General features: G+C 39.7%; 1 protein-coding gene across 1 annotated transcript; it reads right to left on the bottom strand.

Moving 5' to 3' along the window:
* Positions 1-1,954: 1,954 nt before the first annotated feature.
* LOC123748914 (uncharacterized) lies at positions 1,955-19,438 on the bottom strand. The gene is made up of 2 exons (XM_045731033.2): positions 18,546-19,438; positions 1,955-2,186 (listed from the first exon to the last, which is right to left on the bottom strand). Exons 1-2 carry the CDS (start codon positions 19,411-19,413, stop codon positions 2,008-2,010), a joined length of 1,047 nt encoding a protein of 348 aa, XP_045586989.1. The 5' UTR covers positions 19,414-19,438; the 3' UTR covers positions 1,955-2,007.
* Between the last annotated feature and the right edge of the window lie 1,040 nt (positions 19,439-20,478).

Genomic DNA, 20,478 nt, shown 5'->3' on the forward strand with positions numbered 1-20,478 from the left:
TCGTGATATACACACATATATATATACATATATATATACATATATATACTGTTGATGGTAATTGAAAAATCAATTCCCCAAAATTCATTTTTATTTCTAGTCTGACGCGACACTTGAACGCGTTTCGTAATAACTTATTACATTTTCAAAGACTTTTAGTTGACACACACACAACTATTACCTGCAAACACTAAACAGAGTTCTTACTTATGCTATGATTTAAACAGCTTTCATTTTTCATTTTATACCCGGATTTTGGGTGAGGTGATATGTTACAACAGTTTTTGGATGAGGTGAACAAAACTTTCAACACAGGATAGAACACGAAACAATGGGTATTGAAGGTAAAAATGGAAGTAATTGCAGAGGGCCTATTGGCCCATATTTCTTCAAGTGATTGTATGGAAGGCTGTGGCATACGCCCTTGTTCAAAATATGCAGTGACAACGTAGTCGACCCGACTTTGGAAGCATGAGTTATCTCTCCTGGGATTTAGGGATTAACACCTTTAGAATACAAGATTGTCATCTTTGTTTTAAAGCAACATATAATGAATATGTCAATATGATGCAGTAATAACTAATTGGGCTTATGTAGGTGTGTTGGGTTTACATGTATATAGAATGAAGGTGGAGATCAGTGTCATATATAGGCAGAGAAATGACGACATGTGGAGGGACTAGTTTGGGTCCCGGTTGACTCATCATGTCAAAGGTCACGCAGCCCATGAGAGTGATAACATTAGTAATTCACAAAGTTCAAATTCAGATCACTAGCAAATACTGTAATTGGAAATAGCCTTTCCCTAAGATGCCTGTACAATTACCATCAGTTTTATAAGTGTTCAACCAGCTGGGTTGTTCAGTACAATAGACATTAGTTGTTCAATTTAAACCCTGCTTAGTAAAGTTATTAGACCTGGCGGAGTGATACTCACTAGCATTCCATCGGCTGGTTCCATAGTCAAGGTAAAAGTTGCTGAGTTTTGTTATAGGGAAATAATTCATTCGTGCCTCAGTAGGGAATATTAAAAGTTTTATATAGTCATATTAGGGAGTGTTAAGTCAGAGAGTGATTTTTATTAGTTTTTTTTTAGATTTGTATAAATAAATGATTAGATTGTTCTATGGTATTTTATTATTTCCATGAATAACTTTGCATGTGTTGATATCCTTGCCATTTGGTCTCTACCAGTCTGGGTTTATTTGGGTCGTAATTTAGGAGCTAATATATCCCCTTGTTTTCTGTAATTCACACACTTAACGTAAATTTATTTCCCCCTTTTCCAAGTAATTTGGGGATTAAGCCCCAAGGGTTGAATGATTGATTAATTGGTCCAGACATCGAGAAAATGACAGCTTTTGGTTAATGGTCTGGTGGTGGCGGCGTAAAGAGATCCTTGAGTTTGCTAGAAACCTAGTACAACGTCACATGGTTGTAGAATCTTAGCCGATCAAGCGGTTAAGACCACGTGGCGTGGGACTTGGCTGAGAGTTAGCTCTGGGGTCCCTTGGAATTATGTTTAAGTAAACATATGCACGGGCTAGGTAAAGGACAAAGAAGAACCAATACCTATCCGTGTTACAATAATTTGATTTAATAAATTTGTAAAGTGCAGCATGATGCTGTCACGTCGCCTGCTTTCTGAAGCAATATACAATCTGATGAATTCTATTCTGCTTTCTTTATAATACAATATTTCTCTTTATGGCATCATGGATAATAGCTGGAGATGTGGCAAATTTTAATCCCACTAATCCCATTTACAGTATTCAAAATTATTGGCTCAACTAAAACTGGCAAGTAGAATAGAGGACAACAACATAGAATATATGACAAAGATATTATTATCTTTTGTTTGATTTATCAAATTAAGACGTAAACTTAACATTTCCTTTATTGTAACGATAACAAATCATTTGTCAAGTTACCTATGGATCAGTGAATGAGCGTACTGGCCTCTCCTATTTCAAGCTAAGAATATTTAGAAGTATTATTTATGAAATATTAGGTATTAATAAATGTTGATATTTGAGTGAAGTCTTTCGAGTGCAACACACATCCCGACTTACCACAAAAAAGTTCGTCGGAGTTATCATCGCAGTCACGGACGTCATCACATTGCCACGTCATGGGTAGGCAGATAGAACTATTTAAGCAGCTGAATTCATCCTCAGCGCATGCACCTATGGAGAGAAACAAATTTATTGATACACACGCTTTACCCAGCAATGCGTTGTTGTGGTTCAGCAACACATGAACGTTGCTGAGCCACATCAATCATTTCCTGTCCGTCAGTCCTCCCCACCATTCCTCCCTCCCCCCGTTTCCTCATACTCCTAACCATTTCCCATTCCCACGTCCCCCTCGTCCTCCCAACCATTCACCCCTCCCATGTTTCCTTTTCCTCCCCACCATCCTCCATTCCCCTGTCCCCTCGTCCTTCCCACCATTCCCCACTCCCCTCGTCCTCTCCACAATCCCCCGCTCCGCCGTCCTCTCGTCCTCCCCAAAATTCCCCCATCCCTGTCCTCTCGTCCTCCTCACCCTCTCCAATCCCCCATTCCCCTGTCCCTTTGTCCTACTCACCATTTCCCCCTCTCCTGTCCCCTAGTCCTCCCCACCATTCTTCACTCCATCGATCGATGTGTTCCAAAATGATCTGATGTTCCCATCACTGAAAAATATGAACAGGTAAAAAATCCAATTAAAAAAAACGAAAAATAAAAAAAAAATATACACACGAAATGAACGGTATGGTAAACAACACAGCTCAATTCCAATGCAGAGTTACACAAAATAATTAAAACAAAATGAAAGTAAATCAAAATCTATAAAAAGTTCATTTATCAATGCCATCAGAAACATTGAAATGGAATCGTAACATATATAGAATAGCATGTGTTGCTTTTACGTGCAAAAGATGGCATTGTTTTTTTCCAAAAAAATTATTTTTACCTGTCACAGGTGTGGCATCTATATAGTAGGTATATAAAAACACACGTATATTCGAATGTAACGTTGTGTCAAAATTTCAAAGCAATCGACGAAGAGCTTTAAGAGATTACAGCGAGTGTTTCTTTTATGTGCAACAGATGGCGGTGTTTAAAAAAAATCATATTTTGACCTGTCACATGTGTGGCATGTATATAGTAGGTATATAAAAACATGCAGGTATTTGAATGCAACGTTGTGTCAAAATTCGAAAGCAATCGATAAAGATGTTTCAGAGATTTCCCACACATGAAAACTCACATGAAAAACACATTAAAGAAACATGTTTTTACCTGTCACAGAATAACATCTATATAGTAGGTATATCAAAACACGCTCATATGCGAATGGAACGTTGTGTAAAATTTTCAAAGCAATCGGTGAAGATCTTTCGGAGATTAGCAATTTTGAACAAACAAACATTTACATTTTTATTCATATAGATTCTATTTTACACTATAAAACCTACTTGCAGCCTTTGCAACATATTTTTTTTTTCGTTATAAAACTCAACATTAATGGTGTACACAGTTTTGCACTATAAACACCGCTCACAAAAGAAAGGGCACATAATGATAACTACTCTGGCAATGAACTTTAATGCTGGACTATTTTGTGGACTACAGAATACTTGCTGGTTGGTAAACAAGCTACTGTTGTTACCATAAATATCATTCCTAAGGAAAAACAGGCCATAAATCCAACACCAAGCAAATGTATTATTATCACAAAATTACTAAGTAACCAATGGTCAGGTTCGCATCTTACTCGGTAAGCTCTCTTTTGATAAGTTGCTGACGATTGCTTTCGTCGGCCGCTGATATTGCCAGGACGGATTTGTGTCTCACACTCTGGTAAATAATATTGTACTCACTGTGAGGAACCAGGCAAGTGTAACCCACCCTTATTAGCCTTAGGAGATCAGAGCTTTAACTATTTGATTTGTTACCACACGAAGGCAATCTTTTAAATTTTATAAATATGGGATTTTTTTCTTAAGTACATCTGGCACAAAGGGAAATCCATCAGTGGTTAGGATGGGTCAATGGCTCCTAGCAAACGATGGCTCATTACCTGGGCCCTTCACAGGGTAGAATATGGGCGATCCTAGGATGGTCCTCGTTTTTCCACATTTGTATTCATTGCTGCTACAGGTTCTTTGGCTCTGACTATATTCTCATTCCTTTCATGATTACGAAAATTGTTTTTGGTGCTGAGTTCGTAAATTGGCTAATAACTCACTCGTTAATCTTATAAATTCAACTGGGTCTGGGACTCGACGAAGTTGCGTTCGAATTCTTGAAAAATACATGTTTACTGCTGAGGTTTGTTCGTCATGACCGAGAATGATATTGTTACTGAACTAGCGGATCATCAGGTCGTTAACAAGAAGGTTATGACAATGTTGTTGAATAACGCGTGGTGGAAACTCATTCGTTAAACTTATTTTTGGATTAGAGAAAAAAATTGTTAATTAGCAATTATTAGAAGGAGACTGGGAGTGACTACCGACGAGAGAAGACGTGCTTTAACACACACCTTTCAACCCGTCCTTGGACCAAGTCCATTCTATCCAGCAGTCGAGCCCAAAAGGGCATTTATCAATTTTAACATTCTGTTTATTAAAAAAAAAATTTGTTCATATAAATTAATATTATTATATATTAGCATATTGGTCATATTTAGGCACTGGTTAGGATAGGCTAGGTATTTAGGTTCTGTTGGCAATTATTTGTAGTATGTGGGTGAAGCATTTACAGCGTTGTAGTTCAAACAAAAGTCGTCAGCTAAGCACTTGTTCCGGAAGTGTTCGGATGTCACCAGTTGGTAGTCATGTGTAAACCGTTTTTCATTCATAAAAAGGGGGTTTGGCGGTTGCATGGAATGGATTTTGGGTCTTTGTTTGGAGGATAGGCTGCTCCTGTTGGTGGTTGATGGCCATGTGATTTGGCTGTCCATGATTTGGTGTCTAAATGTTCTCGTTCAACACAGATGTAAGACAGAGGATATTTATAACGGGCATGTGTACGATTTCTTGAAAAAGACATGTTAACAGCTGAGGTTTGTTCGTCATGACCGAGAATGATATTGTTACTGAACTAGCGGATCATCAGGTCGTTAACAAGAAAATTATGACAATGTTGTTGAATAACGAGTGGCTGCGCCAGTCAATCTCAACAAAACCAGTTGGGCCCATTCCTCCTCTGGCCACTCCTTGATATTGGCTGCTTTTTCGAAATGTTCGAAGAATCTCTCTGCCTCTTCGGGCACAAACAGGGGAATATCCTTTTCCCTAACCCTATTATCTGGTGGGTGTGATACCTGGGTGGTGCTCTCTGGCAACCCATGTTCATTTCTTTATTCAGCTAAGGTTGTATTTGCTTCTATCTGCATTTGTTTGGTCCTCTCTTTCTTTCTCCACCTCTAGTATGGCTTTCTCTTTTTCTACCTCCAGTCTGGTTTCCTCTTTTTCTACCTCCAGTCTGGTTTCCTCTTTTCCATTTCCAGTCCGGTTTTCTCTTTTTCTTTCTCTTGTTCATTTTTCATCTGCAGTTTTAACTTCAACCTTTCCAGTTAGAACTGTCTCTCCTCACTCTGCATCTAGAGTTCTAACTGCAATCTTTCCAAGCTCCTATTCCGGCTACTCCTGCTACTGGGATGAAGTAGCGGCTATCTGCGGCTACTCTTACTACTCCTACTTGATTCCTGGGATCTCACTTCATCCTGCCCATCATCCTTCTTTCCACTTTCAGCTCCTTTCTTGGCTCCCTGTTCTGTTGCTTCACTCTTGGCTCTGAGTTGCCTCCGGATCTCATCCTTCATCCCAGCCAATTTAAATGCCTTCACCCTGATGCCACATCTTTCTGCTGTTTCAACTGATCCCTGGTGCAACCTTCGAAGTCCTCAGGCCTACCTGACTCCACAATCGCTTGCACCTTATCCGTCGTGTCCTGTGAGTCTTCCCAAGAGAGAGAATATACACCTGCGGGCACAAAGTCAACTTATTTCCACAAAGGGTGTATCAATCCACTCCCGGACAGGGTGTGGGTGTGTCAGTTCACTCTCCCAGACAAAGGCCCCCAAATATTATAAGGTGTGTTGTACATAGGGTGTGTACGTCCTTTCCATATAACCAACCAAAACCCGTAGAGTGCTTGTACTTTGGTTAGGAGATCACCTTGTATGCTTCCTGCTCTTGGAGAGGGGCTCAGCATCACACATTTAGGGGGTGCGGCTCCAACACTGGCCTCGTTGTCACGTGTACACACCCAATTCGAGCCACTGTGACTTCCCACTCTCTCCTTGGTTCGTATGACCTCCTCACTCCCCCTTTTTTTGAATTATAATTCTGTACCACCCTATCTACAGCTGTGGTTCTTTCTCTCTCTTTCTCTCCTAATTTCTGGGAAGCCTCACTAGGACATGGGCAAACACCAGAAACTATATACATTTACTTAGACAGTGAACATGTAGAACAAACATACAAGAATAATAATATGACTCCAACACTCTATGCTATTATAGTCAGGTTGCATTTAATCCCATCAGGACTCTATCAGCTGCTTATATCAAGTGGTAGCCCAACTCCTGGCTCGCCACTAATGCTACCAACCTCACTTAGTGGGTTAATCTTGTAATACAATATAGCACTATCAGCCCTAGAATATATATAAATATACACAAGGAATCCAGCCTAAGGCTGCAACAACATAAACATCAATGTAAATATTCCTTGAATCAAATGTCCAATCACTCACCTTCCACTGCGTCATGCATGCTAATTGTCACGGACCTTGGCGCCATCTACAATCCTGGCGCCAAACTACAGCAGTTGACCCTCCCATTAAATGGAGTTTCCCATCTTTTAGTCTGCCTGGCTGAAAGGTGACAAGTAACCAGATGCAGGCTAGGGAAGTGAATGAAACCGGGACAGTGGAAGATGTAGGTCGACCTGAAGGTGCTAGCAAGTTGGGCTGGGCAAGCACTGTGGACTTTGCTCCTGGAAGGACTAGCCAAGTGGGATGGTCAAACACTGTGGACTTTACTCCTGGAAAGGCTGGCCAAGTGGGCTGGTCGAGCGCTGTGGTTGAGCGCAATAGACTTCACTCCCAGAGGTGCTAGCCAGTGAGACTAGATGAACGCTTCGGTTGAGTAGACCACGTTTCTGGAAGTAACAGCCAGTGGGGCTTGTCAGGCGTTCCCGACTTTGTTACTTGAGCGTACCAACGGGTGCGCAACAAAGACCTCATCAGAGGCACCTTGTGGTCGTCATCCGTGAAGCAGGCTAGCGTAAGGGCTAGCAACGCCAATCCGGTTGACATCGCATAGACTTGTAAATATTATAATGATGATGGGAAAATAATAATGGGTTATTTAAGTGTTCTTTCACTTTTACCTTTAAACATTACACTGTATTTCCACCAAGATTAGGTTACTCTGAACTTGAGTAGGATCATAGAGATTATGAAGAACCCGGTTACGAAGGGTTCGTAACACTAATGACACTCAAACACTATCAACCCTCTATCAATGTACATTAAGAACCTCCTCTCTACATTTAGAGGTCCACTACCAAGAACGTCTCCAGTTTCCTCCACAATTATCTACCATGATCCTCTACAGCTCTTCCAGGCTGCTGCACCATGAAGTTTTTCCTGAACAGCAATGATCCATCACCACAGGTATCACAGAAGCCCATGAAACTCCACTCCACTGCTTCTCCTCTCACAGCTTGAGGTCCAATTCCTCACTGTGGGATTGCTCTTCCACAGAGCTCAGTATTTCTTGGAGTTCCATCCACAGACTCCTCCTCTGACCTCGAAATTCTCTCAGGAAACCCTTCCCCTGACAAACCTGCAACCCATTGACACGCCATAAAGATCTTCCTCTACAAACATATAACTAAAATAAACTGCACAATAAATGTCTCCACTCTACATCCCTATGATTCCCACCTCCCATAAGGAGACTCCGCCATGCCTGGGCGAGTCCATTCTCCACTCTCCCGTGGCGGTCCACCTGAGATTGTCAGCCACTGGGCCCAGTCAGTTGCATCCAAGCTTTCGGCGGGAGAGGATGTGCTGCTCCTCTCCTCAGCTGGTTCCCTCATCTCTATTCTCTTATTTAGGCTTTCTGCCTTAATAAAAAATGCCTAATATATCAATAGACATTTGCTACGGTCGCTGGGCACACGACCACCACAGGCAATCACTGTGAACTCGTTTAAAATGGCTTACCACAGAATTTGGTCCGCTCGTGGCATTCACTGACTGGGCAGTCACCACCAGGGCGCTCTAAGCTGGCCACAAAACTGCTTTAAAGACTGCTCCACACTCTCCCTGCAGTCCATGACTTGAGCTGACACGTCCCCAGACTTATTCCACAAGCGAGACGTCTGTCCACTTCCTTCTTCTTGAATGTATATCACTCAGGGGTTCTTCTTCACCAGGGGCTCAAACGGAGCACAACCTCCCCTCACGATTTCTGCAGCTCAAGTAAGGTCAAACCCCTCTGAAGCGAGCCTCACGCAAATTCTCCATATCTCATGTCAAGTCATTTATGCATATTTTTATTCATTGCCCATACTTTTAATCTAGTCGTCAAATTTAATCAAGTGTTTACGATATGTATTTCCAGGTCTATATTTCTTTGACCTCTTAGTTAGGTCAGGCCTGGCAGAATAACTCTCAGGGGGAGACTCATTTTTCAGCTACCTGGGATCATAACACCTGACATAACCACCTAGGCGTATGAGCGGTTGTACTACTGTATATTCTCGGGGTCCTCTACTTATTATGAACCCTGACAAGTTTAATTTCATCTGTGTGATTGGTTTTAATTTAAGTGCCTCTGCCGCTTTCTGAGTAATGAAAGTTTTCTGGGTCCCTAGTCGAATAGGGCACGAATGGTGATCTTGGTCCCTTTATTCTTGACTTGGAGTTGGGCAGTGAACAATATTGCATTTACTTGAGGTGCTGGTTATTGTATGATGTAAACTTCTCACACCTTGCAACACTGAACTTGTGTGAGATTTCTATCTCTTACCTTGTGATTTGTATAATTTGATTTCATACATTTGCATGGTGCAGCATGATGCTGTCCCCTTCTACACCTATTGCATGTGTTCAGTGGGGTCTTACAGTTTTTAGTATTATGTGACACCTGGTACATTGTGTAACTGTTTGAGTCGTCTGACTCGGATGTCTCTACTAGGATAATTTATACATTCATATAAAGAATGTTTTGATGGCAAAACAAACACAACCCCCGGGCCTACAGCATGCTTAAGGTTCTTCGGTTTAGGGGAAACATTGTTTACAGGTTATGAAGGCTTTGTTGTTTGTATGTATTTATTAGTTTATTTTTTGTGAGTACTTGTTGTACTCTTGGGAGTAGTTATTGGGTTCTTGGGTGCACTTATTGGGCTCTTGGGAGTATTTATAGTACTCTTAGGTCTCACTGATAAATCAGTGTTTGACCTGTTAGTATTACATTGATTATTAATACCCTTATTACCTAACGACTGGGCCACTTTAGGAGTTTCAGTTAAGGAATTTAATGTGGGTACAATTTCTGTTGATTCAGGGGTGGCATTAAGTGCAATGAGTTACAATAACGTGGCTGAAGTATGTTGACCAATCCACACACTAGAAAATGAAGGGAACGACGACGTTTTGATCCGTCCTGGACCATTCTTAAGTCGATTAAGTGCCTAGTTTGCTTGTTTATTATTTACTATAATACGCAAACCTGTTAACATATCTTGCATTGTCAGGACGGTATTATTCTGATATGAATATAATTCATTCAGCACTTCGCTAGACAATTTTCTTTGGATGACAATTTTAGTCATCCACTCAGCAGCGGGTTGATCCACTTCAATGCTGAAAGATTTTAACAGTGACTCAAGTTTTAAAATAAATGTTTGCAAGGAGTCAACTGATTGATTGAGACTGGTTGAGATAAGTCCAATAGTTGATGTACGAGATTTATGATACCTTTCTCATTCTCAGCACTTTCTCTAGAGAGCTGGATAGCTTGATTGATGCTAACACATTCGGCATTACCTCTGGAGGTGCCTAACAGCTGAGTGGACAGCGCTTCGGATTCGTAGTCCTGAGGTTCCGGTTTCGATCTCCAGTGGAGGCGGATACAAATGGGCAAAATGTTTCTTTCACTCTGATGCCCGTGTTACCTAGCAGTAAATAGGTACCTGGGAGTTAGACAGTGGGCTGCTTCCTGTAGATGTGTATCAAAAAGGAGGCCTGGTCTAGGACCAGGCCGCAGGGACGTCAAGCCCCGAAATCACTTTAAGATAACCTCAGAATCAGAGACTGGTTTGAGTGATTAAGACTATCACTAACTTGGTTTAAGGCTTCTTTCCTAGCCTCAGTTTCAATTTCAGCTTCAGCTTTTAATAACACTTCAGCTTTCAGTTCAGCTTCAGCTTTCAGTTCAGCTTCAGCTTTAATTTCAGCTTCAGCTGCATCTTCATCCCCTGTTTCAGCTTTACTTGTTTCTCCAGATACTTCTGGGAAGCTTGTCAATTCAGTAGCCTCATGGATTGAATTCTCAGAATCCATGAAATATATGGATATAATATCTGAAAACTGTTAAGACCCTGTTAATGAGTCATTGAGTGAAATTGTATTACAGGAGACTGTAGAAAATGAATGTTTAACTTTAATTATTGATCCTTTGTAAGGGTCAGACTTGATTAGAGGAATAACCTCATCTTGAGGTAGCTCATTTATTTCATCTGATGAGCTTGTTGCTTGCTGTAGTATGGGTATACTGTAAGGATGTTCTAATCCAACAGAAACATTTTCTGTTGCAAGCATCTTATTATAGTAATTTAATCTGGCCTGAATTTTGCCTTCATAGTTAACTACGTCAGATATGATTAGATCTATGTCGTCAAGGTCAGTATTACTGACATGAGGTGCACCTATGTACAACACAATAAATTCTTGTACCTGTTTGAATTTCTGGTTAGCTATTGTTGCTGAGAATTCCAACGATATGAGATCAACTGGGGCTACTTCTACCCAGCCGTCACATTTGTCGATCAGCCTTGTCAAGTGACTTTGAAGGCATTTCAAAATTCTTCCAGTTTTTTATGGTGTAGCCATGTTGGCTATGGGTTGAAGCCTTATAAGGCTTATATAGCTAATTATAGACAGCTATGATACTTGCTCATATATGTGGAGCAGGTACGGTTATTAATATCCTAATATTTGATTTCTTGGTTAGGCTGATTGTAATTTACCTCATATAGAGGTTAGTTTACCTTCCTAATGGTAAATAGCTATGATTTGAGTGATTCTTTAATGCCACTACTGTTGTACATGCAGTTAGCTCTTCTTTATCACCATCAGTTGGTATAGTGACACCTAGTAACACTCAAAGATGTACAGTAACTATGTAATAAAGTATAAGTACACAATTGTGTGAAATAATAAATTCACCCTACTTAAGGTTTGCTCAACATTAAATAGTAATTAACAGTATTGTCTAACCCAGTACTAGTTAGAAATCCACTGAACTGCGCAAAGGCCTGCAGGTCATCGACGAGGAGGGGGGGGTGAACAACGTGCCTCCGGGTATTTTTAATTTTAGCGTATGATTCAACACTCCCGAGGCAACATGGAGTTCACATCAACTTCCTCAAGACTCTTGTAAACAGGCGCCATTTAAAAAAAATCGTCGGCAACATTCCCGTGTGTGCGGGCCTCAGTACTGAGTGAGCAACCAACGCTGGCGCACATAGCATTAGCTCACAGCACTGCTGTTAAGCTTGTGGCCACAGCATCGCCTAATAATGTCAAATATATATATATATATATATATATATATATATATATATATATATATATATATATATATATATATATATTTTTTTTTATATATATATATATAATTGGTATTATTTAGCCATGATAGTATTACAGAAGAGCCTGAGTGTGATAATGACTGTGTACAATGTTCAAATATCAATGAATCACGATGTCAATGAATATCAATGTCACGATGTCAAATATCAATGAATCAAATATCAATTGCTGTTCACGATGTTCACGATGATAGGCAAGACAACAACATCTCTTTCTAGGCGTTTAACGATGCATAAGCAACAGGGCTCCATTAAGGAACATATAATCTCTTCCCACAACCAAACCATCGCCAGAGAAATCCTAGTAAACAACACAGAAATCATCGATAGATACAGCGATAGCAGGCGGCTTGACGTTTGCGAGGCACTACACATCAAGAAGTCAACACCAGCAATCAACAGCCAATTAATGCACAACTATATTCTACCCACCTCAAGACTCCGCTCCAATATAGAAGCATCAAGAAATATGGACCAATAGGCTTTCTACAAATCATTTCCATTCATTACCCATTGTTTCGTGTTCTGTCTTGTGTTTAGGAATTTAATACCCTATTAATACCACCTCACCCCATCCACCTCACTCAAATGTAGATATAAACAAATCGAAGATGTGTAAGTTCTATTCAGTTGTGTATGTGTAAGCTAAAGTCTTTGAAAATGTAATAAGTTTTACGAAACGAGCTCAAGTGTCGCGTCAGAATAGAAATAAAAATGAATTTTGGAGAATTGATTTTTGAATTACCATCAACAGTGAAAAGAAACGTACGAAAGATCGAGAAAATTCGTGTTAGAATTATTAATCTTACTTTTTCGGTCATATTTAAAAATATATGTCTACAGGAAAGACTGCTACCAATATATATATATATATATATATATATATATATATATATATATATATATATATATATATATATATATATATATATATATATATATATGTATATATACATATATATATATATATATATATATATATATATATATATATATATATATATATATATATATATATACATATATATATATATATATATATATACATTATTAAATATGACCGAAAAAGTAAGATTAATAATTCTAACACGAATTTTCTCAATCTTTCGTACATTACGCTTCACTGTTGGAGGTAAATCAAAAATCACTTCTCCAAAATTCATTTTTATTTTTTATTTTTAGTCTCAGACTAAAACTTTAGACTTTAGTAGACTAGAAATAAAAATGAATTTTGGAGAAGTGATTTTTGATTTACCTCCAACAGTGAAGCGTAATGTACGAAAGATTGAGAAAATTCGTGTTAGAATTATTAATCTTACTTTTTCGGTCATATTTAATAATATATGTCTACAGGAAAGACTGCTACCAAAATATACTAATATATATATATATATATATATATATATATATATATCTTACTTTTTCGGTCATATTTAAAAATATATGTCTACAGGAAAGACTGCTACCAATATATATATATATATATATATATATATATATATATATATATATATATATATATATATATATATATATATATATATATATATATATATATATATATATATATATATATATATATATATATATATATATATATATATATATATATTTTCTCGTAGTGCTACTCTGTTAATGTAGACTGCACAAATAAAACTACAATCCTTTGGAGGTGTAAATCATTTTAGATTATAATATTATTTACTAGAACAGCTATCAAGCTTGGTAAAGGAATTCCAGTAAACTGTTGTATATTAAATAAAGTAGACCTATTACTAAATAATTATCCTTGATAAAGGAAATTAAATGGTTGAACTTCTATTACATCTACAGATATGTGGAAATTTATTCTCCGTGGGTGGCTGATGCAACACTGCCACAATTCTAGGAGAAATTATATGATGTCCCACATCCTAATGCAATGAATTCTGTGATTACTAAACTATGGATTAGTAGTGTTAGTTAATTATTACGTTTAGTACAGGAAATACATCCCATTGTACTAAGGATTAGTAAATAAGTATTAAATGAGTGTGAAGTGTGTGTATACAGGAAATACATCCTATTGTATTAGGGATGAGAATAACTGTTGGAAATTTCCAACACTTCCTGCCGTTCTGTCGACCATCAAAGCCTGTTTACCCTCCTGCAAGTGTGCCTGCAGTCCTGCCATCCTGCCTATCATCCTGCTAGCCTGCCTCCCATCATACCAGCGTGTCTCACAGACTGATCACCAATCTTTCAGCTTTCTGCCTGACGTCCTACCAGTCTGTATGCCTTCCTGTCAGCCTACCTGCTGTATTGCCTGCAGTCCTGTCAACATTCCTGCCATCTTGTCAACCTTACTGCCGTCCTGTCAACCAGTCTTCCGACCTGCCAGCCTGTTGCCGTTCTTCCTTCTCTCCTGCCAGCCTGCCTGCCAGCTTACCTGCCGAAATGCTAGCCTGCCTGCCGTCATGACAGACTGCTTGCCATGATATCAGTGTGCCTCACAGCCTGCCAGCCTTCCTGCCAGTCTGCAGGACGTCCCGCCTGCCAGTTAATCTGCTGTCCTGCCAACCTGCCTCTCATCCTTCCCGCCTGAATCATGCCTCCCAGCCTGCTTGCAATCCTGCCTCCCAGACCCATGCCATCCTGTCAACCTGCCTGCCATTTTGCAAACCTACCAGCCTGATTGTCATTCTGCGTCACCTCCTGCTTTCTGGCCATTCTGCAAGCCTGTCTTCCTTCCTGATGGCCTGCCTTCCAGATCGCTTGCCTCTATGTCTGAGTTTTGTCTCCCTGCCTATAATTTTGCCTTCCTGTCAGCCTGACTGCCTGCTTGCCTATTTTCTTGAATGTCGGGCTAGTTTACTGACTAACTTGCGTGGGGGCGTCTGCTAGTGTGGGTGGAGTTGTACAATTTATTTAGATACTTCGTAATACAGGTGTTCACTTCTTTGTTTATCCATAGTTTACTGGGGCTTGCACCATATTCTCAAATTCTTTGTGCGCTGGTTCAGTTTGTGAAGTGGATGAGAGGTCTAAGTGTGTATGAGTTCATCACACTTGTCTTGTATCAGTAGCGTCACTCACTGAGGCCATCCACACACACACACACACCCATGATTGTTGGTGTCGTGTAGACGTCAGTAGTAAAGGTGGCGTCTCTGGTTTTGACGTATACGTCGAGGAGAGGGAATGCACAGTTGATACGAAGATCATGTGTGAACTGGAGTACTGAGGACTCGGAAAAAATTGAAAGACTCATGGATCACAACCGCATGGAATGTAAAATGGGACAAATGGAAATTTTTTACTTTGCTCATGTGTATCATGTAAATGGAAATGTGAAACCAAAATGCTCCGTAATCCCAAATGTCAAAGTTAATGAGTTTTTTCAGGGTGGTTAACCCAATACTATAATACATAGTTTGAAAGTGAAGAGGCTACAGGCATTATTGTGTTGAAGACTATACATTCTCATATATAATGTATACGAGAATCGGAGACCTACAAGTGAGTTTATTGCTTAACGTTAATTATCATTTCAACAGGGAATTTCCATCAGAACAATGGGATTTGAATTTTAGATTATTAAGGTCTGCCCTAATTTCACAATAAAGTTATGTAGACATACAAATGTGAACAGATCACTACCAGTGTTTGGTTGATGTTATACTATGTAGCCAGCATTTGAGTAAGAATATATAATTATGTTGACCAAACCACACACTAGAAATTGAAGGGACGACGACGTTTCGGTCCGGCCTGGACCATTTTCAAGTACATTCACTTCCTTTCCTACCATCATCCTCTTCAGAAAAATATTCTTGTTTCTCTTCCTCCGCGCTCTACGCATCAGCGACCCTCAGGTTATTGATTCTGAAATTTCCTTTATCTACAAATCATTCTCTCGCCTTGGTTACCCGTTTTATTTTATCAACTGTGTCTATTCTCAAGCTAAACAAAATTTCTTTCATCCTAAACCTACTTCCAGCACAATTAGCACTGCTCTGCCTTCCCTTTATTTCTGAACTCAAAACTCCTACTAATACCTTTCGTCCTCTTGACATAAAGCTTGTCTTTCGACAAACTAACACTCTTCGTAGCAATCTAGTTCACACTGCTCCTCCTGCTGCTGGTGTCTACTCTATTCGTTGTTCGTTTTTTCCTCTCCAATACTTTGGTGAAACTGGCCGAACACTAAATGACAGACAAAAGGAACACAAAAGAAGAGTTAGGTCCGCAGACACAAACAATGTTCTCTTCTGTCATGTTAGAGATCCTAATCATCCTATTCATTGGTCTTCCTCTAAAATAATCTTTCCTACCTCTACACTGACGCCGTCTTGTCGAATCGGCTCTGATACACAACCTAGTCCTGGCTTTGTTGCTGTTGATTCTTCCCTTTCACAGTATGTACTCAAATGGCTTACACTTTCTAATAAACGTGACCTAACATAATCTTACCCTTCCTTTTATCTTAGTTTTTTTTCTCTTACGATCCCTTTCTTATTCCTATTATTACACCCTTTATTACACCTTACCTTCCGTACCTTTTGCCTTGCACTTATCTTCCTCTAAGATTTCCATCTCCTCATTTCTCTCTTGCCTACTTAATGCCCTTACCCCCCGCGTCTCATCATAATCGACTTGATAATGGTCCAGGACGGACCGAAACGTCGTCGTCTCTTAAATTTCTAGTGAGTGATTTGGTCAACATATTTCAGCCACGTTATTATGACTCATCATCTGAATATATAATTATACATGAATAAATGGATCCAGATAATATGTGCATAGAGATAGAGATGTTATACTCACCTGACAATCACTGTAACGTCAGATTACAGGCCGAAGGCACAACTTGAGGATTCCTGAGGTCCCTTTCTGCCTCTTTAACTCAAACTTCGAGACATAGTCAGTAATGATTATAAATTGTCAGGTGAAGAGCATTGTAGTTGCATAAGTATATCAAGTTAATATTAGGGAGAGAGGTAAAGTGTTCAGTCAATCCCTCTTATACCGACCCAATAACAGGGATTTAAGAATCCATATGATGCAGACGAAGGGCTGCTCGCTGCTCCAGCCCGTTTTCCCATACGTTTCTAACGTATTAAACTGATGTACTAAATTTCCTGAAATTACCCTACACGAGGACCCACTAACAGAAAACAGAGTACGAACATTTTGCGAGCCGCTACGATTTATGGTGCTTCAGTTTTTGGCCTAAGTAACTCTATGTAAAAAATCCGATGTAATTTTGGAGCAGCAAGCAACCCATTCCTTAACATTTTCTATGTTTACACATTTACCAGTGGTCATACTTATTAATAATTATCTTGATAACATAATTCTTTAGAGTTTGATGGAAACTTTAATGTGCACATAATTGTCATTATTGTGCAACATTGAATTGTGTCAAATGTGGAAAGATAAGACTGTTTTAAATTTCAAATAATACAAATCGTGTTTGTCGCGATTCAATTGTTGACTCTATTTTATTAACTAGGCTCTCGTTCTGGTGTTAAAATATCCACATTCAAGATATTGTATTGTGTTGATATTATTTAATGGTAAAGCTTACTCTACCTGTTATTTCTCCCTGCCATGGGAAAAATCTTTCCCTCATTAGAAACTTATAGAAAGAGTTTACAAGATTTTTGTCACTTATGCAGTTTCTCAAATTTTATTTTACAATCAAATTTTTATTACTTTATAAAAAACTGTGGAAATATTTTTATCTTATATTGTAACTAACCTATTGAATACTTGACCCTAAAACAATCATTTAACTTAAAGGTAAAAAGGGTAGTTAATTGTTGGAGTAGTTGCCCAGTAGTACATGTTCTATATCTACTACATCAATAGACAAACTGACTTTTAACTTTGGGAGGCAGTAAAGTTACTAGCTTTCTCACTCCGTGTAGCCAAGTATACTTTAACAGACACGTGTAGCTAAAATAACAGGTAACATAGCATGTATTATATATACCTAATAACAATGAAACATCTCCAGGTATGTAGTATATTGCCACCCACGAAAAACCCGTTACAAAGTATAATATTTCTGAAATCAGTGGTATACATCCGTCCCTTTAAACCACAGCTGGAAATGTAGCAGAATTGCACCTTCAGCTGGTGTATGAAATTTCATGACAACTCTCTGTCGACCATTAAATTTAAGCTATATGGACATACGGCACCTCTGTTCAATTACTTTATAACTCTTAATGTATGGTAACTATGCTTACAAACTGCTTATGATCTATTACACTAATCTCTGTGAATCACAAGAAAAATTACAACCTAATGCATAATGCATATCAAGACATTAGCCTAGTTTCTTAATACGTTATTACATAGACATATAACTAGATATGTATGTTATTCCAAATTAGGTACTAACATTTCAAAATGATGCCAGCACATATAAGAATTAATTAAAACATTCAATTCCCCATGCAAACTTAACACATTACATGCCTACTGGTTACTTTACATATGCTGACTGTTTATTTAATTAATCATAAAACTTCATTTACATACTTAACATGCCACATGTGCTTTTGTAAGTAATCTGTTCTCATCTGGTGTGTAATTTCACCTACGTTAATGAACCTTTGTTATTTTAAATTATGAAGAACAGCCTTGTTCATAACATGATAACACATACCTTGACGAGTTGGATAAGTTGAGGACAGAGTAGATGGAAACAGGTAGGCAGTTGTCAGGTCAGCAGGTGATGGATCAGCCGGTGATGGGTCAGCAGATGATGGGTCAGCAGATGATGGGTCAGCAGATGAAGGATCAGCAGGCGATGAGTCAGCATATGATGGATCACCAGGTGATGAGTCAGCAGATGCTGAATCTATTAGTATTTGGTCAACTCGTGCTGGAGTAGTAGATGCTGTATCAGCAGGTACCATGTCAGCAGGTAGAGTGTCAGTAGATAACGTTTCAACCGGCAGGATATCAGCAAGCACCGTGCCAACAGGCAGAGTGTTAGTAGGAACCATGTCAACAAACACCATGTCAACAGTCACCATGTCAGCAGGTACTGTGCCATCAGGTACCATATTAACAAGCACGGTGTCAGCAAGTAGGGTGTCAGCAGGGGCCTGAAGAGGCAGGGTATCAGCAGGTGCCGGGAGAGGCAGGGAGTCAGCAGGGGCCGGGAGAGGCAGGGTGTCAGCAGGGGCCGGGAGAGGCAGGGAGTCATCAGGTGCCGGGAGAGGCAGGGAGTCAGCAGGGGCCGGGAGAGCCAGGGTGTGGACAAGAGACACCGTAGCAGCCATCACAATAAACAGCCGCAACACAGCAGAAGTCGTCACCAAACTCTGCCTCTTCCTCGCCCTGTTAATCCTGACTTTCTTGTTGTGTTGTTTCCTGTGGCCATTGTGGTGGTGTTGACTCATCTTTGGCTCTGGCCACAACTGCTGCTGCTGTAGAGTACTTATGGATGTGCAGCTTATTCCTGTGATGCTGCTGCTGTTCTCAGGCACTGCTCTGTCACCTGGTCTTGCAACAGCTGCTGTACTCATCAGATACTGCTGTTGCTCCTAGCAATGTTCTTCACTGTTATAGAAAAGAGATAAAATATTGCAATTAAAATCAAATTTGTATATAAAATCCAAATGCTTAAGTTATTGCCATGCAATAACGTATGCATTATATTTAAGTCTTTATTTCTTATTTCTTGCTGGAACCATTTAAACCTTCCTATCAGTTCCACTTTATACTATAACCATCCATTAATTAATAATTAAATCAATTATACATCATAAATAAAATTACATTAAATTAAATAATTTTTTAATATCTATTTTGTTAATTATCAGGGGAAAGCGCCAAGCTCTTACAAATTTATAGAGCTGGGAAGGGGTCAGGATAAGGATTTGGGATGGGACGGGGGGGGGGGGAAGTAATGGTGTTCAACCACTTGGAAGGTCGGGAATTGAATGCCGACCTGCATGAAGCGAGACCCACAATACCTGCTTGGCGAGTACATCCTCGCACCATGACCATCCATAACTTACTTGCAACAATGTTGTATCCAGATTATTTTCTAAACATTATTTAGTCTCTCTCTCAACGAGCCGCCGGCGTAAGTAGTGGATGGAGCGTGAGGAGGAGTATGTTAGTGGCAAATGGATTGGAGCCAGTGGGCGGGAGGCACTCTGGGTCAGCGGCCAGGGAGGAAGGCAAGGTGTGGCTACACAGGACTCCAGTAGAGGCAGCGAGTCACAGACGTGACCTCAAGTGCAATATGAGACGGTCATTGTTTGGCCCCATTTATTGTGAGAACACTGTTGACATGTTGACCGGAAGTGGTTTGGGAAGGCTCAATAGTTAGAGGAGGTTGAATAAAAGAGACGCCTGCAATGTGGCATATTTCATTCTGGTGAGGACCATGATGCTGGTGGTGTGGACCTGGTATGGTGACCGTGATGCTGGTGGTGTGGACCAGGTATGGTGAGGACCGTGATGCTGGTGGTGTGGACCTGGTATGGTGAGGACCATGATGCTGGTGGTGTGGACCAGGTATGGTGAGGACCATGATGCAGGTGGTGTGGACCTGGTATGGTGAGGACCGTGATGCAGGTGGT

The sequence above is a fragment of the Procambarus clarkii genome, chromosome 2, assembly GCF_040958095.1.
Source record: "Procambarus clarkii isolate CNS0578487 chromosome 2, FALCON_Pclarkii_2.0, whole genome shotgun sequence".
NCBI classification, from domain to species: domain Eukaryota; kingdom Metazoa; phylum Arthropoda; class Malacostraca; order Decapoda; family Cambaridae; genus Procambarus; species Procambarus clarkii.

Excerpts from the sequence above, each read along its gene's own strand:
- LOC123748914 (XM_045731033.2), bottom strand. The coding sequence starts at position 19,413 with ATGAGTACAGCAGCTGTTGCAAGACCAGGTGACAGAGCAGTGCCTGAG. Across the intron at positions 2,187-18,545 it reads AACTTATCCAACTCGTCAAG|GTGCATGCGCTGAGGATGAA; the intron begins GTATGTGTTATC and ends TTCTCTCCATAG.